Consider the following 25,585-nt stretch of genomic DNA (forward strand, 5'->3'; position numbering starts at 1 on the left):
CATCATTCTGAGATGTACATTTCCCTGCCCCGACATTTTAACATCGCTGAAATCAGGATGCATTTTACAGTTGCATCATGTGATTAAGAATGTCACCTTTTTTCTTTGTTACTGGTACAAAAAACAGTGGTGTATCTTATAGTCGAATCCTAGTTTTAATGAAAAACGATGTATGTGTAGTCCTCAGATTTTTTGAGAAGCATGTTTGACAAAAAGTTCGTTGAATTCTTTCTCTATTTCAATGAGAGAAGTTTGAAGTCATTTTGTATTCCTTACAATTTGGGTTAGGAATTGAATTTAAAAACCAGTAACTTCTTTTTAAGTGCATCATTGTAGATTGTTTATAAAATTACAAAAATAATACTGTGCTTTAGAAATTTAGTTTTGTAGCTGAAAAAGTTCTGGAGGCAGAGGGTGGTGATGTTGAAGTATGTTGGGGATGTGTTTAATGCTCCACTGAACATTACTCTTAAAAAATGGTTAAGATGGTAAATTTCAAGTCATGTGTATTTTATCACAGTTAATATTTTTTCCAAAAAAAGTTATATTATGCTTATAAAAAGTTTCCTCCATTGAGAGAGATACAGAATAAAGAAAGTTTTCTTTATCTCTTCCCCCATCCTTCTCATTTCCCTACTTCTGTACCCCTTCACCAGAGGTTTGATGTGTACCTTTTTCGACTATTTCTCTCCCTAAGACTTTCCATTTAAGATATGTGTGATTTTCGTTGACCTGTCAAGTTCACTTTTCATCACCACAATACATATAAGTGTAACATAAGTAAAATAAAAACATATTGGGGAGACAGTCACCTGGGAGGGGTCCTTTTTTTACCTTATTAGGGCTATATTGACTGCTTCATTCACATACTGTGATGTTTTTCCTAGAAGTGGTCTATGTAAGTGTATTTTGTAGCTGGACTGCTTCTAGTATAAAGAAGGCACAGGGACAGATGTAACATGGTGGCCTTAAATCAGTTGTTCAGCAGCAGGAGTCCTGACTTTTTCCTTCTGCAGTGGGTGGAGCAGTTAGCCCTGATGACACCATGTCTGGGTGGCTGCAGCAGTTCTCTGCTGGTGGCCTCAGCTGGCTCCTCCACGCCTGAGGACTGCGGGAAGCCCAGCTTTCATCCGCATCTGGTCTGCCCCATTCTTTTGGTAGCTGGTGCTGTTGAGGGGCCGCAGCTCTAGGGGGCCTGCTCCCCTCGTGGCAACCTGCCCTGTACCCACGTGCCACTTCCTGGGCCTGTTTCTCATCCTCGATGTTCACTTGGGTCTCGGGGAAGCGATCTGTGCACTGTATGTCTACTTTGTGTTCTTTCTGTATGCTTTTCACGGCTGTGCACCTTTCTTTCAGGGTGCTGATTTTAATTCATACCAGTAAGCCCATTGGTGTGTGACTACCTTGATAAACGTCTGTCTCTCCTGATGACAGCTCTGTGAGTTGGCCGTCGGTGTTATGCTTGCTCACTGTGCATCACCCTGGCTTTGCACAGACTTGGCACTTGATGTGCATTCAAAGAAGCTTTGTTGAATGAAGAATTTGATTTTTTTAAAAATTTAATTTTACTTAAATTCAATTTAGTTAACATGTAGTGTATTATTAGTTTTGGAGGTAGAGTGTAGGGATTCATCAGTTGTATATAACACCCAGTGCTCATTGCATCAAGTGCCCTCCTTAATGCCCATCACCCAGTTATCCCACCTCCCCTCCAGCAATTCTCAGTCTGTTTTCTATAGTTAAGAGTCTCTTATGGTTTGTCTTCCTCTCTGATTTCTTCTTATTTTACTATCTAAGCGAAAAAAATCAATTAGAGAAAGACCGTTATCTTATGATTTTATCATATGTAGAATTTAAGAAATAAAACCAGAGGATCATAGGGGAAGAGAGGAAAAAAAAGAATTTGATTTTTGATTATCTTACAGAGTGGAGAAGTTTGTGGGTAGGGGCTTGATAAGTATCAGAAAATTAACAGGGAGATCTAGACCTCAGTGCCCTGCCAATTTGGTTTTCAGACACAGCTAAAACTTATTTATCCTGGAACTATTTGAACACTTCATCATTATTTTTTTTTTGAATTCTTTTGAAAAAGAATTTGGGCTTTGCAATACTCTGTAGCCTAGGTTTCTGTTAAGGGGAGGCAAACAGATCAAGTAGTTTTTTATCATTCCTTTTGAACACACAGTCATTCAGCATGAGTAGATATGTGAATTTCTGGAAATGAGAAGCTTGAAATAAACTGTTCTCTCACTGATACTTATTTTAATTCCAGAACATGGTCCAAGACAATTCCTGGGAAAGTCGAATTCTTCTCTAGTGAGGGTTCAGACACATCGATACCAATCCCGATAGTGCCACTACGGGGCGTGGACGACTCCTACCCACCCCAGAAGAAGTCTTTCATGATGCTCAAGTACATGCATGACCACTACTTGGACAAGTATGAATGGTTTATGAGAGCAGATGATGACGTGTATATCAAAGGAGACCGTCTGGAGAATTTTCTGAGGAGTTTGAATAGCAGTGAGCCCCTCTTTCTCGGGCAGACAGGACTGGGCACCACGGAAGAAATGGGGAAACTTGCCCTGGAACCCGGTGAGAACTTCTGCATGGGGGGGCCCGGTGTGATCATGAGCCGGGAGGTTCTCCGGAGAATGGTACCACACATTGGAAAGTGTCTCCGGGAAATGTACACTACTCACGAGGACGTGGAGGTGGGAAGATGTGTCCGGAGGTTTGCGGGGGTGCAGTGTGTCTGGTCTTATGAGGTAAGAACAGAAAAAAAAATAATAATACGTTTATTTCATCATTAGTTCTGAACCAATCCTAGGAAATGACTGATGATATCTTCTTTAAGGCTCAAAGTTGGTATGAGGGTATTGTACATTTTTACCCAAGTTTTTAAAATTTGAACTCCTTCTTTGTATCTTTTATCCTTCATTTTTAGAACATACTTTCTATCCTTTGACCTGATACCTTAGTGAATAAATAATGGCATTTGGAGCCCAAAGAAATGATATGGTTTATTGTAGGTAACAGCAATATTTTCATGATTATCCAGAACATTCATTTAATCTGACTTCTCCTGATTCTGCCGGTGTGATTCTAAGTATGTCAAGGTTCCCTTTCCCTCTTCTCCTGAAGGCCTGACTTTTCTGTTCATGTTGACCCACACAGTTTTGAAACTCAGCATGTTTAGAATTCATAAAAATGAGTAATGATTTAAAAAAAAAAAAAAAATTGCATTTGACTTTACATTTATTTAAAACCTTGACTTTTTAGACAATATTTGTGACCTGGAAGTTTGCAATATGGTTGTTCTCTTCCGAATAGTTGGTAGGCAGTCTCGGAGTTATCTTGACACAGAAGTGCAATTTTGGGTAGGAAGTCTACTTGTAGAGGTTTTCTCTTTAAATGTTCTCGAGAACATGAGTTCGCTTTTGACTTTTCTTTGTTTTTATTGGCAGATGTGCACCTCTTGCCTGCAGTTACAGGATCTGATATTAGTCAGAGTGGAAAAAATTATTTAGGTTGTGTTGTGTTTAGATTGATAAACTACCCATAGTTGTGAGGAACGGAGGGAACTTGTAGACCTTTGCCCAAGAAAAAGAAACACACTTTCTGATGTAAACTGTTAGCTTTTGTTATGAGTTAATTTTCTAAAGTGCTTGAGTGAAGAAAGAGTATTCTTGCCTGTACTTGTCTCTCCCCGAGACTTGCTGTTAAAGGTTTCCTATTAACTGTTTCTTTCGTTTGAACTCTTAGGGAAGTGGACATTTTCAAGAAGACAGGAAGTAGTTTTCATGTTCATTTCTAATTATAAAAGATACATTTTAAATCTCAACTGTGATTGGAGTGAAACCTCTGATCTTTGTGGGTCTCCCCCACACCTTGCATGCAGGGAGGATTGGTCACTGGATCTAGGGGGGAGGTCGCTGTGGTCATGAATTTTTGCAGCGAGGAAGCCTCTTTAGGGATGTCTTGCAGTTTCCAGCAGAATACAGAAGGCAGTGTTTCTGCGTTTTCCCCATTCTTAATTTAGTAGTTACAACCTTAGCATGTTTCATTATGGTTAAAACATGTAGTGCCTTGTGTATTTGGGGATGTTTTATGCTATTTCTGATCTCTGAGAAGCTAGCCTTCCTGCTGGAATTGTGGAGGATAGGCCTACTTTTGAAAGAGAATTTTTAAAAATACCGGTCTTAATTTATAATCTGTCACTTACAACGGTTACTTGTAAATACAGTAATTTGTGTTAAAATTAAAAGCACCACTTTTACTCATGTCCTTTGTTCAATACTCAATTATTCTATCATTTTGGCAGTGCAGAATTACATTAAACACTTACACAGTTTACAAATTTCACTATGTAAATTCCCTCAGATATTTCAAGGTACATGAAAACAATTAGTCTACTTTTCTTAAACATTCAAAATACCTACATCTCAACCTAGACAACAAATGTTTCCTATTACTTACAACACTTTTAAGTTTAATAAATTATATATATATAAAAAAATACCTGTCTTAGTGTTGTAGTGCTGTTGTATCTAACGTGCTGCTAGATAGACAGCCGCAGAGCCAGTACCTTGTTATCAAGAACTCTAACCTAGTGTTAGTGCCAAGACATTAGAAAGTATTGTCCTGGGGGGCTGCAGGGATTGAGAGACAGTTCAGCACTTTTCCCCCCATTATCTTGTAAGAACCAAAATTCTCTCGGGCCCGAAGTTGGGATGCTGGAAATTGTCGCTTCTGGATGCTGGGAGCCACCTCTTTGACCAGAAGCACCTGGCAAAGGGATCTGGTGGAGGAGGAAGCTCCCTCCCTGGGTGGTTCCCCATCCCTGCCTAGAATCCCTGAGGAGTGGAATGTGGAGGCCTGTGGGGCAGTGTGGAGGTGGTGTCCCTACTGCTTTTCTTGTGTTTAAGTGTCTCATGATGACATAGTTTTTCCTAGGTACTGCCCTTCTGTGAGCTCCTTTTATGGGAGATTATCTTCTCCCAGAATATGGCTTGTCTTTTCACTTTAAATGTGATACTCAGCATGCAAATTGTGAATTTTAAGTGTAGTCTAGTTTCTTTCTTTTCCTGTATGGTTTGTGTTTTCTGTGCCTTTTGTAAGGAAGCCTTCTCTTCCTTGGGTGGCAGGAATTGTCTTCTACATATTTTTCTGCAGATTGAAAGTTTTGTGTTTTCTGTACAGTTCTTCATCTTTTTCTTTTTTAAGAATTACATTTGTGGGCACATGTACCATTTTATTAGACCTTAAGTTTCTTTAGGCCTTTTTGGTAGTGCTTTAAGTCCTCTTAACCTAAGTTATTATTAGGATTTATCATTGTGTTCACCACTCAGGCGAGAATAATCTTTCATGTGGATGAGAACTTTTATTAAACTTCCTATAAATGTAGTTTCTCCATCAAGGCTCACATTATGAGAAATGATTGAAGTGGAGTCTTACGTTAAAGACGATTACGTTAAGCTTTGGGTCTCAGAAGGTGCTTATTTAGCTCTTACAAATCTAGATGGAGGATGTACATTTTTTTTTTTTTTTTGCAAGTTTGAAATAATGCCTTGGGATTACACTTAATTAAAATGACTCACAAGAAACAACTGTTACAATCAAAATCCAGATTCATTTCTAAGCTTGTTTTGATTTTTATTCTTGTTTATAAACTTGTTTTGATTTTTATTGGTGTTTATTAATATATGGCTTTAAAAAACTTTATTTGGAAATAATTTTAATTTTACGGAAAAACAAAACAGCACAAAGCACATCTGTACGCCTTACGCGCAGATTAACCTGTTAACATTTTACACCACTTGCATTATCATTTCCCTCTGTTCCTGAGTGTATCCCCCCAATCCTGCGTACAGGGACATAGGGCTGTTCCTCATTTAAGAGTAACTAAACATTGTGGCTCTTAACTTGAACTAACATCAATGTATTTTGACTAAGAATAGGGAAATGCTCTCATGTAACCAAAAGTACACATGGAAACTTTAACCTAGTGTTGATACTCTGTTTTTATCTGCTGATGCGGTACAGTCCCACATCACAGGACCCAGCCCAGGGCCAGGGATTACATTTGATTGTTGTCATGCCTCTAAAGCCTCCATTAGTCCTGACCCTTTGCACAAGTCTCTTTCTTTATCCCTTGTGACTTTGGCATTTTCGATAAGTGGCTTTAAATACTTTATTTTCATAATAAAAAATGTGTTACCGTAAGGTGATCTTTAGTAATGCTCCTAAATGCTTACTGAAACCTCCCAGCCCAGAATGAGAATGTGGGCCGTGAGGCTGTTAACAGTATTGGCAAAGTGGAGCAGGCAAACCTGGTTCCCCCTTGTCTCATGCGGGCTCGGCTTTACAACTCAAGTTACATGGGATTTTTTTTGAAGAAGTATTATTATTATTATTTTTTTTTTCAAGATTTTATTTATTTGAGAGGGAGAACAAGTGAGAGAAAGAAGGAGCGGAGGAAGGAGCAGAAGGAGAGGGAGAAGCAGACTCCTCGCTGAGCAGAGAAACAGGGATGGAGCGAGATTGCGGAACTCCAGGACCATGACCTGAGCTGAAGGCAGGTGCTTAACAACTGAGCCGCCCAGGTGCCTTTGAGGAATGTTATTGAAAAATTTGAAACAATTTACTTAGGCAAATAAATGAAATACCATACAACTCTTTTAATAAGGGAATAAAAAGACAATTGATCTAAATAATCTTTTCATTTTACTTTTGACTTTTTATTGAAGTGTATATTATACCTACAGAGAAGTGCACAGATCATCAGTAAGTATAGAGCTCAGTGGATTTTCTTAAACAGAACACGGCTAGCTAACCAGCAACCAGATCTTGACTTTTTAAATTTTAATTCAACATTTGACTAGTGGTGAAGGTATTTCGAGTAGAAAATAATTGTTAGTAATGAAAGTGGGAGCTAGACATAGGAAGATTTGGCAACTTTAAAAGATTTATTTCATGCCATCACATGGCTGAAAATTCAGAAGCTGAAAGAGTTTATCAGGACAAGTTTTCTCGTCTCTGTCCACCAGGTTCCCCTCAGAGTCCACCAGTGGTGCGGCCTCAACAGGTGTGCCATGTGCGATAAAAGCCACAAAGTCTGTATATCCTCCCCATGGGTTGCTTACTATCCGTATCTTGCTGGTTTTCACTCCCAAGTCGGACGATTTTCCAGTTGCTACGTAAGAATTTTCGTCTTTTTTTTTTTTTAATGAACATTCAAACTCTTTTCAGTTCTTTTCAGCAGTGTTTCTAATCAGTGCCTTAACCCAGTGTTTTCCGGCCTTTTTCACATCATGATACACACACTGAGGTATGTGGGGCCCCACAGGGCTCCTGCTACCCCACTCTCTACCCACGGCACTCCTCGACCCAGATCTGAAGGGATTGTCATCTTGGCCCAACTATAGTGTCTGGGATACAACAGTATATACGGAGACACACCAGCGTGATGCTCTGAGTTAGCCAATATTCATTAAGCAAGCATTAGTGAGCCCAGTACTGGCTTTCTAAACAGGTTGGAAACTACGAAAGCACAAAACACAAATGGCCGTTTTTTTCCCCTTAAGGGCTGTCATCTAATTGAGGAGACTAAAATATTTATGAAATGGTTGAGAAAAATGTAAACGTGTAAAAACCCTGTGATAGTGATCTTAAAGATAAAACAGTACAGGGAAGGGGTAAGATCAGTGATGTTCTTTTTAAGGAAGGCATATCATCAAGGGAAACTGGGAGTTTAGAGCAAAATATGTAAAAAGAGAAGGTTTTCTTTGTTAGTCTGACTGGCTTAGAAAGGAATGTTGAACATCTTTGTATCAGAAGCTTGGGAATTTTTTCCTTTGATGATGGAAGGGATAATGTTTCAGCTGCTGGTTGTCATGGAGCTGGTTTGTGTCTCGTGGTGCCTTCTTCACACCTTTAGGCTGCTTGTTACCCTTACCTGGCTGAGAACCAGGCAGGGCCCTAAATAGCTAGAATAGATGCTCCAAATACAGATCACGTAGCTGGCTGTTCTTTGAGGCAAAGCTCCTGTGTGGTTTTATACAGAGCCTCTTGTTCTGGCTTGAGGGTTCAGTCTCCAAGCTCTTAATAGATCATAAGGGCAAATTGTCATCCAAAAAGGGTGCTGCCATAAAAGACTATATCAGCAGTGAGTGGGAAGGATGTGAAGAAGATGTGAAAAATAAGATGAGTGAGACTGTGAACAGCACGGCAGTCTAAGACCCACCATTGTGTTATTGATTTTTAATTTCATTCCATATGGTTGGAGAACATACGTTGTATTATTTCAGTTCTTTTAAATTTATTGAGACGTTTTATGACCTACATATGGTTACCCTGGAGAGTGTTGTATGTGTACTTGAGAAGAGTGTGTTGCACTGTTGAGTGTTCTACGGATGTCTCTTTGGTCTAGTTGATTTGTATGTTAATTGTCCTTTTCCCTGGTCATCTCTTTGTCCTACCCATCATTGAAAGTGGGATAGTGAAGTCTCTGATACTTCTGGATTGTCAGTTTCTCCCTCTCAGTTGTGTTGTTTTTTGCTTCATGTATTTTGGGGCTCTGTTGTTAGGTGCATATGTGCTTTTATCATTATAAAACGCCTTCCTTGTCTTCAGTGACAATTTTTGTCTTGAAGTTTATTTGGTCTGATAGTATAACCATTCCAGTACCTTATAGTTACTATCATGTGCTTTATCTTTTTCCGTACTTTTGCTTTTAGCCCGTTTGTGTCTTTTTTTTTTTTTTTTTAAAGATTTTATTTTGGTGAGAGAGAGGTGTGTGCATGGAAGGAGGGGCAGAGGGAGAGGAAAAGGGAGAAATGGAATCCCCAGCAGACTCTGCACTGAGTGCCAAACCTGATGTAGAGCTCTACCTCATGACCCTGAGATCATGACCTGAGCAGAAATCAAGAGTCAGAGGCTTAACTGACTGAGCCACCCAGGCACCCCAATGTTTGTGTCTTTGTTTTTAAGATTTTACTTAATTATTAGAGAGAGAGAGAATGAATGAGATGGGGGGAAGAGCAGAGGAAGAAGCAGACTTCTCCACTGAGCTGGGAGCCAGACGTGGTGCTCGATCCCAGGACCCTGGGATCATGACCTGAGCTGAAGGCAGTCACCTAACTGACTGAGCCATCCAGGCACCCCGTTGGTGTCTGTGAATTTAAAGTGTGTCTCTTGTAGATAGCATGCAGTTGGATCAGTTTTAAATTGGGGTCTTTAATCCATTTACATTTAATGTCATTACTGATAGGGTAGGATTTGTGTCTGTCATTTTGCTCCTCCTTTCCTAGGTCGTCATGTCTGTTTTGTTTCTCTGTTCCTGCAATGCTGCCTTCTTTTGTGTTAAGTGGTTTTTGTACATTTTCACTCTTTTGTCATTTCTTTTATTTTTTAAGAAGCTACCCTAAGTATTACAGTAAACATCTTAACTGATAAACAAGTTTGGATTAATGCCAGCTTAATAACTATAGTATACAAAATATTGAGCTTTGATAAAGCTCCATTTTCTTCTTATTCCTTCCTATTATTGTCACACAAGTTACATCTTATATGTGATAGGGCAATCAACACTGATTTGTAATTACTGCTTTGTGCAGTTGTCTTTTAAATCAGATTAGAGGAAAAAATGTTAACAATATATTTATATTTTTATAAATTTTTTAAAAAGATTTTATTTATTTAATTTTCAGAGAGAGCGAGCAAGCGAGCATGCACACATAAGCAGGCAGAGTAGCAGGCAGAGGCAGAGAGAGAAGCAGGCTCCCTGCTGAGCAAGGAGCCCGATTTGGGACTCGATCCCAGGACCCTGGGATCATGTCCTGAGCTGAAGGCAGCAGCTTAATCAACTGAGCCACCCAGGCATCCCAGTTTTTATAAATATTTTTATAAATTTTCTGTTTGCTTATGTAGCTTCCCTTATTGGGCTCTTTATTCACATGTATTTGAGTTAATGTCATGTGTCCTTTCCTTTCAGTCTAAAAAGCCTCCTTTAATATTTCTCATAGGACAGGTTTGCTTGTAACAGATTCTCTCAGGGTTTTTTTTCTTTTTTTTCTTTTCTTTTTTTTTTTTGTATCTGGGAATGCGCTAATTTCTCCTTCACTTTTGAAAGATGGTTTTGTTGGTAGAGAATTCTTGGTTGACAGTCTTTTTCTTTCAGCACTTTGGATCGAAGCTCTGGTTTCCATGGCTTCTGGTGAGAAATCAGTTGTTGATCTCACTGAGGATCTCTCATATGCAAAGAGTCTCTTCTTTTGTTGCTCTTGAGACTCTGACTTGCAGTAGTTTGATTACGATGTGTCAGGGTGTGGCTCTCTGAGCTTAGGTACTTGCAGTTCATTGAGCTTCTTGGGTGTGTGGATTGTTTCTCATCAAATTTGGTCAGTTTTCAGCAGTTATTTCTTCAGAGGTTTTTGTCCTTTTCTCTTTATTGCTCTTCTCATTATATAACTGCCATATGCATATGCTTGGTTCTGTTTATTTTTCTTTTCTTTATTCTTTTTTCTTTCTCTCCCTTCAGACTGCATAATCTCAACTGGTCTGTCTTCAAGTTTACTAATCCTTTATTTCACCAGTTCAAATTTGTTGTGACTTTTTTGTTCCAGGTATTGTGACTTTCAACTCCAGAATTTCTACTTGGTTCCTCTTCTTCTTTTTTTTTTTTTTTTTACAATTTCTACTTCTTTATTGGCTGCTCCCCTCCCCCTTTGTATGTCTCATAATTTTTTGTTGGAAACAAGACATTTAAAATAATATAGCAACTCTGGAAATCAGAATCTGCCCCCTCCCCAGGGTTTGATGATGTGGCTATTATTTTGTTAGTGATTTTGGGGGGTGGGAATTTTGTAAAGTCTGTATTTTTTTGTGTGTGTAACTACTAAAATCTGCTTGGTTTGCTTTGTGGTCAGCTAATGATTGGGCAAAGATGTCCTTAGAGACCTGGAACTAAGAACTCTCCCTGTCTTTGGTTAAGGGCTTTGTGTCCTTGTTGGTGCTTGCCTGCAACGCTCACTGTGCGGTTTTCAACTCTCAGCCTCACTTCTTGCTTGGGCAGAGCCTCACAGTCAACCAGACGTGAGAGCTTAGGGCCTTCTCTGATTTTCCCTGGGCATGTGCACAGGTTCCCACGAATATATTGAAACTCTTCAAAACCTCTTATGGACATGTCATACCCCGACTTTCTTTTTAAGCTTTTTGGTTAGCCTGTGTTTGACCCATACTGTTAGCCACCTCCTGAGGCAGCATGATATTCAACAATTGCCTATGATCATTTTAAACAAATATTTCCTCCCTTCCCCACTGATAGCTTTTTTGGAAAAGGAGGGCTCTGAGTCAGGACAAAAAAGACAGCCTTATAAATAGGGTCTTCTAAGAAACCACTAGGCAGGTCAGATAATGACAGTTCTCTGGGAATGGGGCTTTGAAGGAGCTCCAGTCTTGCTCTGTCCCTTTCCAGTGGCTGTCAGGCTGCTGGCTTTCACCATGATTGTGGACTGTTGGTTTTCAAGGTTACCACATTGCTGGGCAACAGGGAAGAGGAATGGGCAAGTTAAAATGCCACAGGATTCGCTATTCCTACTAAATTTCACTGTTTTTCTTGCATAAACACTTCCTGGGTTACTCTAAGTCTTTGGTTAATATCCAGGTCCTGAAAAGGTTGCCTGAAGCTGGTTTTTTTGCCCATGTTCTCTTTGCTTTTATGGGGGAGAGAATTTTTGGATGTCTGTACTTCATCATTTTCATTGATGTCACCTATGACCATCAGTAATGGAGCCTCAGGGGCGCCTGGGTGGCTCAGTGGGTTAAAGCCTCTGCCTTCGGCTCAGGTCATGATCCCGGGGTCCTGGGATCAAGCCCCACATCGGGCTCTCTGCTCAAAAGGGAGCCTGCTTCCTCCTCTCTCTGACTGCCTCTCTGCCTACTTGTAATCTCTGTCTGTCAAATAAATAAATAAAATCTTTAAAAAAAAAATAATGGAGCCTTAGCTTTACAGCTTAAAATTTGCCTTTTCCAATTGTATAAATCACTCTGAATATCCTCATCTTCTGCTTATGAAGTCAGGGAATTGTGCTCTAAAAATTAGAAAAACTTTCAACCAATCAGAATATTCATATGTATTTATTTTTCAAATAAATTTTGAACATCCGGTAAGATCAAGACACTGTTCTAGTTGGGGGCCCAACAGTTCAGAAAGGAGGCCCTCTTCTCTCCTATTCTGTTGGGGCTGGGCTGGGCTGGGCTGCAAAGGGACAGAGAGTAAAGTGTAATGTGTGAGATGTTTAAGACATAGCAAGGGGACAAGTGTTGGAATAGGGTGAGCAAGGGACAAGAGGTGTTAAGATGAGGCCAGGTGGCACACGTTGAGGAAGACGGGAGTTAGTGGTGAGGACGTGCCCTAGGACACAGTAGGCCTGGTTTTGAATCTCCACAAATCATTCATCATTCTTCACTAGCTGTGTGATCCCAGGCAACAAGCTGCATAACTTCTCTGGACCCTTACCTCCTTGCAAAAATGGCATAAGAAATTGCCTACCTTGTAGGAACGTTTCAAGGATAAATTGAGATGCTGCATATTAATCCTAGCTAGTGCTTGGCACAGAGTGAGGGCTTAGGAAATACTTCAAGTATCTGAAAAGCTAAGCTGTTCAGAGCCCATTCCCTGAGGACTTTGCATAGGTTTTGACCTGTATAAACAGGTACTTGAATATGACTTGTAGGAACACTGGGGTGTTGGACTCCTTGGTTTTTGCTTTTAAAATTTAGAGAAGAATGTTCTGACAGAACCAGTCAAGGTTGACCGAAAATGGAGAAGTTAGTTGCTTTGGACCTGTAATAACTGGCAAAACAAAACCCTCCGTAAGTACGTCAACATCTCTGAAATGGTTTCTCCGTTTGGCTGTGAGTCTTGTGCTTGCAAGGGAGGAGGTGTGGATCTAAAGGCAAAGGGCTCAGTCTTCACCAAGTTCAAATTTGGTAGGAATGTGTTAAAGATGTTCTAGGTTTTACATGTTAGTCACCTTTCTTGTGATAAGGCCGCAGCTAGACATGTTATTGAGTTGACAGGAGAGGGCTCCTTAGCCATTTATCAGGAGGTGGGATCAGTATATCATTTTCTTTATCTTAAGCTAATAGCTGAATAGTATTTTCTGTATAGTTGGAAAGATTGAGATCACATATGTCATCAGCTCATTTCCTGTGATAAACTGACAGTCTACTTTTTAAATTATGTTAGTATTCATAGTGCTGTATGAGCCATTTTGAAGTAATAAGAGTAAAATGAGCTTTAAGGACTTGCTATCAGTATGTGAAAGTGGACAAATGTATATGAAAAATACTGTACTACCTCATAATAGTAAACCAGCAAACCAGGGTGGAATAGTGTGAGCAGCACAGGTCAGTGTGGAGGGCTGGGGAGCCACTGGGATGGGTGAGTAGGGAGGAGAGTGCACAGGAGGCTTGCATTATCTGGGTCACCCCCATCTCTAAAAGTGACTGGATTTCTGGACTGTTCTGCACAATGAGGATGGTATCCCTTCATATTTGTAAGAGGTTGAGGGATGGCAACAACAAAGCTTTGTAAAATTTTTAATTCCAATAATTAATTGTCCTTGTTGAACTGAACTGGTAAGACCATCTGGCACTGGCAGAGTGACCAGTGAGGGAACAAAGGCAAGAATGAACCTGATGGTAGCCATGCGGTCTGGGTCAGGAAGAGACAGTCAGAGGTGAAGCTCCTTCAGGCGTAAGAGGGTGTGTTGGACGTCAGTTTTCCAGACTTAGTGACATGGGAATATGTGTGTGTCTGTGTGTGTGTGAGTGTGAGTGTGTACTCCAAGCATTAACATGGTCCAAAGGTCTTCCACTAGGCTGTTTATACAAAGGGAAGCTGTTTATACAAGAATCACTTGAGGTGTTTGCTGTAGAGCAGGATTCCAGGCCCAAACTGAGAACCAGACTCTTGGTGGGTAGATTCCAACAATCTAGGCTTCTCCGATAGTTCTTCCTGCTTGTCTGTGAGAACCATAGATGCCATGAATACTCAGCAACATTTCTTATGCTCCAGTGACACTTTGGTACTAGGTAGAGACTGGAGTTATGTTTTGGTTAATTGGCATCTCATTTAGCTCAGGGAGCTAAATTACCCTGGTAGTGGAGAAGACAGAAAAGGGAGTTTGGACTGTGGTCTTTCCAGTATGAGACTTAGTCCCGTGGGCAGGGAAGCAAACTTGGCATCTCCCTCCTCATATGTTTGACAGACTAATGCTTTATAATCTTTCTTCCTTTCTTCTCTTCTTTAAGCCATGTTAATTGCAGTGAGTTGTGTAGCCGGATGAAAGTCCATGAGGGTTGAGTGCTGGTCAGCAGTAAATCTTGAGTAATGACAAGGGAAGAAGTTCTATTTGATGTGATGACGAAAACAGAGAACGTTTGGCCAGAGATTAAACTGAAAAACACTTTAAAGCTAAAACCAAATGATATTTTTGAAGATCTTTTTTGTCTCTGCAATTGATGATTTAACAAATGTCTGTTTATGTGGTCTGGTTATAAATCTTCTTGAGCCTTAGCTTGCCTTTTTTCTTTATCCTCAGCTTTTGCCTTGAACCATAACTTGCCATTTGTTTAATCAAACAAATGTCAGTTAAAAAAGAAGGAGTTACAAAGTCTTTATTAATTACTGTGGTGGTTTTAACATTCACAGGTTGTTTGGAATAATCTTCTCTCCTGGTGGTGGAGCTAAATTTCCCTCCCCTTGACTGTAGACTGTATTCATTTTTAATGAATGGAGTAGGGAATAGGAAGGATAGTAACTTCTAGAAAACCTGGAAGACACCCACTTAATATCAGCAGTATTAAAGTAGTCATATTTATATCATGTACTCCCAAATGGGATGGGATGAGACGGCTCTTCACCTGTGCCTTAGTCCTCCCCAAGCCGTAACTCCAGTCAGGTCATGAGAAAACGTCAGATGTACCCAACCTGAGGGACAGTCTACAAAATACCTACCTGACCATTGCCCTTCCAAGTGCTGAGGTCATGAAAAGCGAGGAAAGACTGAGGGACTGTCACAGATGGACAGAGACTGAGGAGACAAGACAGCTGAAAGCATTGCAGGGTCCTGAATTGGAAGAGAAGAGGCATTCATGGAAAAACTGATGAAATCTGAATAAAGCCTATGGTTTAATTAATAGCATGCGAATGTCAGTTTCTTAGTTTTAATATGCATAGTGTAGAGTGTAGTTACATAAGATGTTGACATTAGAGGAAGTTGGGTCAAGAGATGGGATCTCTCTCCCTACAGCTCTGCTATTAACCTGAAATTATTTCAAAATAAAAAGTAGTTAGACCCCAGAGATGATCTAATCGGACACACAGAAGTGGAGTGTACGGTGTTGACCGCTTGGTGCCCTGGGGAACCGGGGTGAAGCCACGGAAGACTGGATCTTCTGTGAGTCTAAGTGGATATTGTGCAGGATGTGATTTTTAGCTTATTGACTTCTAGGAAATCTGAGACAGAAAGGTCTTTGTTTGAGAGGGTTTGCAGACTTCTAACCCTCATAAAGAGCTTATCATTTGAGCAGGCTTATAATGTACCGTGTTATTACTGTAAGAAATTTGTAATGGTACCATGACAGCAAAACTTTTCCCCTGCTAAAAAGAATCTTTCAGCATTCACTCAGCAATTTAATGCTAGTGCTCTTACTAACGTCATCATGGTTAACCCTATCGTGTTTTGTTCCTGGGTTTTCTCTCAGTGAGCCCTTGTGAGGATAAAGAAATTGGTACAAGCTTGTTTTCTTTGCTGTCTGGCACTTATTTTCAAAGACTTTGCTTTTGAAAAATACTGTAGGTGCTACTTTTCCTTTTGTATACGTTAACCCCTGCTTTCCTCTTCAACAGAATATTCAATTTAAAGACTGAAGACTTTTATTTATAATTATGTGGTTTACTTAAGGCAGAAAGATGAGTTCATTCTTGTTTTTTACCACCAAAGGGATGCCTGTTTACTTTTTATATTATGAATTGATTCTGCAATAGTTTAGAATTCTGGTCGTTTTGTTATGGGTATGGAAATCAAAGTATCCCAAATGATATAAAAACACTTAAATTTTTAAAATGGTTAACTCCTTAAATGAGCCACCTGTATGCCTGCCCTCTGACAGGCCCCACTCTAGACACGGGCTACAGCAGTGAGCACAACAAAGCTTTCTTTCTTTCTTTTTTTTTTTTTTTAAGATTTATTTATTTGAGATAGACAGTGACAGAGATAGTGACAGAGAGCATTAGCGGGAAAGAGAGGGAGAAGCAGGCTCCCGCCGAGCAAGAAACCTGATGTGGGACTCAGTCCCACAACCCAGGGATCATGACCCGAGCCAAAGCAGACACTTCAGTGACTGAGCCACCCAGGTGCCCCAAAGCTTGCTCCCTTGATGCATTTACTTCTTTTTAGGGACGTGAGAAGAGACGAGTGTATACTGGAGGTGGTACTAAGCTCTCTGAAGAAATACAGCATGGTAAGGGGATAGAATGCTAGAGGAGTTGGGGAGTGCCAGCCCAGCTGGGAAAGTGTAAGTGAACCAGGGACAACCATCTCTAGCACAGGGAACTGGGCATGCAAAGGCCCGGAGGCAGGAAGTGTTGGGTGTGTGTGATGAGGACAGCAAGGAGTCTGGGTGGCTGGGGCACAGAAGTGGAAGGGGCCAGATCCTATAAGGCCTGTCCCCAGTGAAGGCCCTGCGTTCTGTGCTAGTAAGCTGGACAGGCACCATGGGATTACGACAGTGGAGAGTCCAGGGAGCTGTTTCAAAAGGACCCCTCTGGTTGGTGTGTGGAGAAGACACTGTAGGGGAGTAGGAGTGGGGAGCAGGGAGACTGGCGAGCAAGCACTTCTGGGAACTCAGAGAGAGAGGTAGCTTGGTGCGGGCGGCAGCCGTGGGAGTGATGAGAAGTGATTAGCCTGTGGATGAGTTTTGAAGGTAGAGCTGATACGACTTGTTGAGCAATGATACGTGGGAGATAGGAAGGCTGCCTGAGCAGTCAGAGGGATGGAGTTACAGGGATGGGGGAAGACAAGGAAGTTCAGGCTAGAGATACCAGTGTGAGTCAGCTGCATTTATTTCCACAGTATTTAAAGCCAGAGGAGCAATGACATCACCGAGGGAGTTAGTGGAGATAGAGAAAAAGTCTAGGACTGAGCCCAGGGCTTCCAGGGGCTAGAAGTCAGAGATGAAGAGGAATCCAGCAAAGGAGACTGGGCCAGGGAGGCCAGGAAATAGGAAGAAGGCCTTACCTTTGGTTGACATTAGCTTAATTTGAACTTGGAAGTATTTAAACACTCACTATTCAGACTTTTCAATCTCCTGATTACTGATGCTTGGGAATACTTCTTAAAAGTGATAAAGCTCAGGGGGGCAGCCAAGGACTGGTGGGCCACAGCTGGGCAGAGGCTGGAATATTGTTTGCTTGGAGTAAGAAGCAGTGGGGCTTGTGTCCCTGTGATACAGAGGTCATATTTATCATGGAGTTTGACATTCCTGTACGTTCATTTAAATCTGCATGGTTTTGCTTATTTTGAAAAAAGATAAGCCAGTCACTCTGTGGAGATGCATGCATCAAGCAGCTGTTTCATATTTGTAACTAACTGATAGAGAAATGTACCAGAGATGTAGCCTTTCTGGTATAATCTTTAACGTATAAAATTCCTAATAGACAAAGAGCTTGCTGATTACCAAGTGATCTAAGTCACTTTGTAATAGTTACAGTAGATTAATAAAGTTTCCAAGTGGGCACTTACCAGGAAGGCAGAAATTACTGTTAATTTCAGGAGAAAGTTATAATTGAACATTGATTCAGTTAAGCCTTTGTAGTAAATAGTTTGGTTTTGGAGAGGATGAGGGTTGAAGGACATCCTGCACTTTTGCTGTGTCTAAATGTGTCTAAACTGTGCTCTCCCAAGCCTTGGTTACCCTTTTCTCTGAAAACAGGTTGTTGGATGCATCCTGGATTGTACAGATGCTAATGTGCCCAATTCAGAATTTGAATCCAGGTGGTCTAACTGCAGAGCCTACCATCTAACTCTAATGCAATTCTGTTTTCTTTTTCTGTATCAGACTGCACTGTACTCTGCCTTTTTATTGTAAGTGTTGCCAGGAGTCATTTGAAAAGAACCAGTAACGTTCAGTTGTTGACAATTTTAGACAAAGGGAAAACTTCCATGCTTCATGCATTTCTTTGGTAGGATATTTTCAGTATACTCATCTGTTTAAGATGATTTTCAGCGGGCAGTAGTTAGACCCCATAGTACACTGTAAGTTTGATTTGTTAGACCCTTGCCAAGCTAGTGTAAATGTCTAGCTGGAAACCACTGGTTTAAGTGGGTTTGAAGTGGTGGACCTCAACCCATGAACCAACAAAAGAAGTGCTTGCTCTCCAGTCCCTAGATTTAGGAAGTTTTTAATGCAAAAGACAGGAGCAGAGCAAATACTCCTGGATCAGTTTCTTGGATCTTTAAGGTAGTCTTAAAATTTCTCAAAAGTTACTTTAAAGATGCTGGTTGATCAGTCTCCTGAAACAAGTCCTCTGAATTCTCTGGCCTTGATGAAGGTGTTTATTAATGGTATAATTGAATTTTTAGGTAGTACAGAAGATGGTAATATTCTGCATTCAGAGTTGATTTTATGTGGTATTCTGTGGCCATCCCTCTAGGAAGAAAAATAGTGCCAGATCTTTGGTTAGAAGTCTTCATTCTCGGCTATAATTTTGTAGGGGAAATCCACTGATGTCATCTTGACTTAGAGTATGTGTAGTAGATTGAGTAATGGCCACCTAAAGATACCAAATCCTGATCCCTTTAATTAGTAAATACTATCTTATTTGGAAAAAGGGTCTTTGCAGATGGATTTAAACTAAGAATTTTAAGATGAGGTTAACCAGTTGGGTCCTAAATGCCATTGTTAGAGTCCATATAAGAGAGAAGCAAAGAAAAATAACACAGACACCAAGGAGAAGACAGGCAGAAACTAGAGTGTTGTGGCCACAGGCCCAGAAAGCCAGTAGCCATCAGAAGCGGGGAGAGGTGAGGGACGCAGTCTTCCCTAGAGGGAGCACGGCCCTGTGGGATTTCAGACTTGAAGCCTCCAGAAGGTTGAGAGAGTGAATTTCTGTTGCTCTAAGCCGCCTGGTTTGCGATGGTGTGTTCCAGCTGCTCAGATGAGTACAGTCTGTAACCCAGACATGTAGCCCCTGGAGAGAGCAGGACAGAGGCTCCACAGTCCCATCATGTCGCTGTGGCGCGAGGGAGACACCTCTCTTTCTCTAGTGTGGGGGTGTTTCTTACAGTCATGTTGCGGTAAGTACTTCACAGATGGTAAGCATTCGCTAATGGCCATTCTTAGTGCTTGGTTTGTCCTCACCTGGTTCTGAAGTCCCACCCATCAGAAATCAGAACTTCTGTGTGGATAATTATACGTTACCATGTAGCAGAGGCACCTGAGGGGCTTCTAAAACACAGACTATTGAGCCCCATACCTGAACCGGATCCAGCCCGTCTGGGGAAGGGCCTGAAAACTGGCATTTCTAATAAGTTGCCCGGCGGTTCGGATGCTGCTGGTCCAGGAACCACACTTGGAGAATCACTGGGCTAAGGTTTGGCGTGGTTTACAGAACAGTGAGGAGAGAGAGATTTTGCTTTGTTTTGTTTTAAAATAAACTTTGGCTTTAGGAGAGTTTTGGATTTATATATCTTTATCATGAAGATAAAAGCCATACTTTATTTAGATGTTTTTAGTCTATACCTGCTGTCCTTTTTTTTTTTTTTTCTTTAATCATTGCATCTCCTTAGACCCCTCTGGTCTGTGACCGTTTCTGCTTTCTTTGTTTTTGATGACCTTGACATTTTTGAGGAATACTGGTTAGAAATTTTGTAAAAAGTCCCTCTTTAGGATTTACCTGACGCTTTTCTTGTGATCAGACTGGGGTTATGGAGTTTGAGAGGAAGACCACAGAGCTGAAGTGCCATTCTCTGCACATCGTGTCAGGAATAATACCGTCAAGGCGACTTAGCACTACTGATGTTAGGACAAGTGGTTGAGGGAGTGTTAGGTTTCTCCTCTGTAAAAACTCTCCTCCCCTTCCCCGAGTATGCTTTCTGGAAGGAAGGCATTAAGCAGAGTCCACACGTAAGGAGTGAGGAGTTATGCTCCCACAACCTGAGGTTGGACTGATTACATGTATTATTTAGAATTCTGCACAGGTTTGTCTGTTCTTGCCCATTTATCTATTCAGCTGTTCATTTGTATCAGTGAGGACTCATAGATGTTTATTTTACATTTCAGGTTACACGCTACTTAATTTGGTTGCTGAAATTGTTCCACCCTGTCCATTGGGAATTCTTTCAGTTAGATTCCCCCCAACCTTTTCCTTCCCCTTCTCCCCCTCCCCCTGTTCCCTTCCTCTCTCGAGCACTTCCTTAGTCTCTGGCACTAGAAGATACTGTAGGCTCATCTTGAAAATTTTTTGCTGAAGTCCTGGAATCAGCCCTTTTTTTCAAGGAGCCCACTCTCCTATTGGAAAATGGCACTAGAAACCAAGATCTGGATACTCGGTGTACTTGTTGCTGTTGGGGTGTCAGTTGCTTCTAGGTCCACTCGTATGACAGAGCCAGGAGACTTGTGTGTGTACTGGCCCACGTGTATGCACAAATGTGTAACCATTTCTGAGTGTGACCTCCTGGATCTACATACTAGGCATGCGACGTCTCTAGGTCAGATCGTCAGCACATGGGGTGTTCCGGCCCCCTCCTTTTGCTTTACTGTAATCTCCTGCTTGAGCAGTGAGAACCTTGTCTGTCTCCACCCACCATCCCTTTAGTTAATTTTTCAATCCCAGTGTACATGTAGAGTGGTTTCTGAATCTAACATGTGTCCCCATGAGAAACATTATCAGACACAGTGCTCTTGGACAGTTTCATTTTCCCTTAGTCTTAGTTTCTATTCATTTCCAAACTTAGGTCAGCAACCTTCCCCTGCCCTCCCCTTGGTGTGATTATCTCATACATTTGTAGAACAGTTTCTTTTGTCATTGGCTGCATTCCATCCTGGAGTCCCCTCTCCTCTTAAATGACTTAAAAAATTTGTATATGTTAAGGTTCACTGTTTGTGCTATAAAATTCTCTGGGTTTTGATCAGTATGTACCCATCATTCTCGTGTACACTGTGTGCAGTATACCGTGTCTGTCCCTGTGTCCACAGTGTCCTGTGCCCCTCATGACCGTGTCATACAGAACAGTTTCCCTGAACTACAAGATCCCAGGGTTCTCAGTGCTCCTCCCCTGCACCTTCCACCCTCGTAAGTCCTTGGCAGTCTCTGATCTTTTAACTGTCTCTGCAGCTTTGCTTTTTCCAGAATGTCATAAGATTGGAATCATACAGTATGCAGTTTTTTTTGGGACTGGCTTCTTTCATTAGGAGTATGCATTTCAGTTCCGTCCACCTCTTTTGTGGCTTGCTAACTCATTTCTTTTTATTACCCAGTAACACTCCATTGCCTGGATGTTCTACTGTCTGTTCATCTCTTGCAGGACATTTTGATTGCTTCTGGTTTTGGCAATTACGAAAAAAGCTTCTATAAAACATTCACGTGCGTGATTTTGTGTGGGCATATGTTGTTAGTCGTTTGGGTAAATATCTGGAATTGTGATTGCTGGAAGGACAGTAATAGTGTGTTTAGCTTTGTGAGGAGCTGCCGCCCCCTCCCAGAATGGTTCTTCCGCGCTGCCTTCCCTCCAGCAATGAATGGGAGTTTCTACCGCTCTTAGGCTCTCAAGCACTTGGTGTCGTCAGTGTTCTAGATTTAGCCATTTTAATAGGTGTGTAGTGGTCAAGGAGGAAGTTTTTGTACCCTACTTAATGGTTAGTCCAGGCTGATGTGCTTTTATTTGGTACTGTTCTAACCGTTTGTAATCTGGGCAAGGGGCTCTTTCCATTTTTGTATTTTAATAATATTAAACTTGGGCAGGTTTGTGCTTGACTATAATGAGGATATGGAAAATTGTTGAATTGATCTTCTCTGAGGTTGGGTTTGATTTTTTTTTTTTTCTTTCCCTCCATGTTCTTTTTTTGGTTGTTTATGTGCCTTAGGCATCTAGAATATTAATGCAGAGCACTTAATGGTAATGGCAAAAGTTTTCAGAACAAGTCTGAACAGCTTAACAGAAGATGATCACATTCTGTGTCTCATACCGAGGTGAATATTAGCAAAAGCTGAGAGTGATTTTGAAGAGATGTACATGAATTGTTCATCATTTGTTCATTCAGTCAGTTAGTTAATAAATGCCTCCCAGGAGATGGTGGTGTGGTAAAGCAGGGGTACCAAGCTGAGTAAACCTGTACCCATCCTTGCTGTTGTGGAATTTCCTAAAGGGAGAGACAGAAAATATATAAACATCTGTGATTCATTCAACACTTAGCAAAAAGTTGTGTGCTTCCTGTGTGCCTGACACTGGGAAGTCAGGGGTGAGCAATGGGGAGGTCCCTGCACCACAGAGCATACGTCTGTGCAAATGTACTATTGTATTCTTTACAGCGTGGGTTCTCTGTAGTAGAAGACAAAGTACAGAGGGCTATTAGCAAGAAGAGCAGGAAGGTCTGACCTGGGCTGGTGGGGCAGGGCCGCCTCTGTGAGGGAGTGTCTGAAGGATGAGTTACGAATTCAGTGTAGGTTCAGACTGGGAGGTGGAGGATGAGGAAGGTAAGAAATAGAGGGAGCCAAGTTGAGCGTATTCGGATAGGCGTGCTTGGGATGTTCTTAGAATCAGCTTGCTTTCATCCTGATGATTTTCTCCCAGCAAGCAGTGTTACAGTGCTCAAACCCCAACCCCTTCCTCTTCATAGGTAAAGAGTGCCCAGTGGTGTAATTCAGAGTGCTTCTCGCAGAGACTAGCTTTTTTTAGATGCCATTTTTACCACCTGATAGAAACAGCACAGACTAATGCGCGAGTAAAAAGCATTCCCCTTCTTTTAGCCAGGCAGCAGAGTAAAGATGAAAAAGACAAGAACCTTACTTTCAAGGAGCCTCTAGTCCTTCAGGGGAGAGATGGTGTATAATCCCACATCTCTCAGAGAGGTGGTACCAGCAGAGCCAGGGACAGGGTGTTCTAGGAAACCAGTGACAGACTCTGGGGGTGGAGGAGTGGGTGGCATGCAGAAGTCCGCATAGGTGGGACTCTTACCCAAAGCCTTGTTGACGGACTCCAGAGGATGGCCAAGGTCATACAGCAGTCTCTTAGAAGCATGTAATGAAAATGCTGGCATCAGAGAGGCACCTGGATAGTTCAGTTGGTTAAGTGCCCGCCTTCAGCTTAGGTCATGATTCTGGGATCCAGGGATCAAGCCCCATATTGGACTTTTTACTCAATAGGGAGTCTGCGCTTCCCTCTGCCTCTGCCCCTTCCCCTGCGTGCTCTCTGTCTGTGTCATGCTCTCTCTCAAATAAATAAAATCTTTAAAAAAAAATGCTGGCACAAGAACACTCTAAATCTGTTTACAGTTGGAAATTATTTTGATTTGAGCAATTATTTTGAAAGTTTACTTTCCTCTATATTTTAAAATTATGTGAGAGTCTGTGCCCTGGCAGCCCCTTGAAAGTCTTACTCAGTAGCCACTAAAGATTCTATACATACCTCTTCATTTTTTTAATGGCCTTTCAAACTTCAGTTTGCTCTGATTGTAGGCTTAGTATATTCCAAGAAAATCTTTTAAATCATTGGCTCCATGAGTGATGGTCTTCATCTAGTATTTTCAGCTCTTCGTACATCATTTAACGTACCAAAGTACATAAAAATTTATTACAATTTTAGAGGATGTACCAACTGAAAATAGTCTTTTTTTTTTTTTTAAGATTTTGTTTATTTATTTGACAGAGATCACAAGTAGGCAGAGCAGCAGGCAGAGAGAGAGGTAAGCAGGCTCCCTGCTGAGCAGAGAGCCCGATGCGGGGCTCGATCCCAGGACCCTGGGATCATGACCTGAGCAGAAGCTTTAACCCACTGAGCCACCCAGGTGCCCCAGTCTTTTTTTTTTTTTAAGATGGTGGATAGAGATACAAGGAACTTGTGGGCTGAGGCTGATGCAGACCTTGCTATGGTCAGTGTCTCCCCAAAAAAGGGATGTAAAAATGATAGTGCTTTATGATACAAATAGGCCTGGTAAGTCTGTGTCCAGTACCTCTGGGGACAGGGGAAGTATGAGGTGCCTGGTGACGTGAAGTTGCCACTCTCCACCGCACCCCTGTGTCTGACATGAGGGACTCCTCTGTCTCTCCCCCGTCCCGCTGCTGCAGTCTTCCTCCTTACCGTGATATTTTTATTACAACTTCGGTCTGAGTTTGTCGGTACTCACAGTAGCTACCTCTGATTTTTAAACTTAAGAGGATTTGAGATTCAAAGCAGTACTTTGCCAGCACCCATGTAGGTATCTCGGTATCACTGCTAGACTGTTACAACAGAGTGCATTTTTCTGGCAATTGCAGTGTTTTTGCAGGGACAAGTACGGTTTCCAGAGGTTGGTGTCAGGTGTGGTAGAGTCTTCAGCCTCTTGGCCTCCTGAGCTTTCTGCCATGCAATCTTACCATTCCAGTGTGCCTGTGGCCACATGTTTCAAAGCCCTGACCAAAAAAAAGGTACCGTCTAATCGCAAACTGTTTAATGAGTAATTACAGTCAAACCTTAACTCCAGTGTTAAAAACAGAGCTCAGTTTTGAGCCCCCCCCACCGCCCCTGCTCCAATCCTTTTTTAACTTTGCATGGTTTTTACCAGAAGCATTCAGAGAGTTTTTCCAGGGCTAGTGGGTAGGTGGGGTAAGAGAAATACTAGACCAAGAGTCAAAGACAAGTGCTTGGAGAAGCTTGATCGGCATTTTAACAGCACTAAACCTGTAGGAATCTTAAAGAGTCGAAATTATAAAGTTGAAGGCACTTTTTATATTTTCTGTGTTGGTCTTGCCATTTAAGTTGTCTTTTAGTGCAGATCAATCACGTGCCAGTAACCTTGTTTGTAACATAGCCCTGTATCTGCCCAGCCTTCCCATAAGCTAGAGCATGCTACTGTGTGCATCTTAAACAAACACGTCTGGTGTTGGAGCAGTTTCGGATTTGTTTACAGCTGATCCTGGAAATTTAGCACAGAAAATTTCTTTGCACTGCCTTTTCTTCTCCTTTGTTGACTTCATGCAAACATATTTCATTATTGTTGCATAGCAACTGACTTTGTGTTTATGATTTTTGTTTAGCAGTTTTTTTCCTATGGAACGCTGAATTTGTATAACAATTTCCAGTCTCGAAGCCTCAGTGATGAAGGTTTTTAACTTAACCCTTTTTCCTTAAACAGAAAAACCTACATGGCATTCCGGGTATATATCCCTTTGTCATGTCTCTAAAGTTTGTATGAATTGAGGTTCTGTTAAAATAGATGGCATTTTCAGTGCTCTGAATGTTCTCTTTAGTCACCTGCAATCTGATATAGTTCTGCAGCCTTTCTTTCCTTGATGTTTAGACCTTGACACTCTGGGGGA

The 25,585-nt window shown here is 41.4% G+C and overlaps 1 protein-coding gene across 1 annotated transcript in view; it reads left to right on the forward strand.

The window, feature by feature from the left end:
* The window catches only part of CHSY1 (chondroitin sulfate synthase 1), a 70,952-nt gene that overhangs the window by 12,998 nt on the left and 32,369 nt on the right, over positions 1-25,585 (forward strand). The window contains exon 2 of the mRNA XM_044232489.1: positions 2,273-2,768. Within this exon, the coding sequence (XP_044088424.1) occupies positions 2,273-2,768 (496 nt within the window). The remainder of the gene's footprint in view (positions 1-2,272; positions 2,769-25,585) is intronic.

The sequence above is a fragment of the Neovison vison genome, chromosome 13 (assembly GCF_020171115.1).
Source record: "Neovison vison isolate M4711 chromosome 13, ASM_NN_V1, whole genome shotgun sequence".
NCBI lineage: Eukaryota > Metazoa > Chordata > Mammalia > Carnivora > Mustelidae > Neogale > Neogale vison.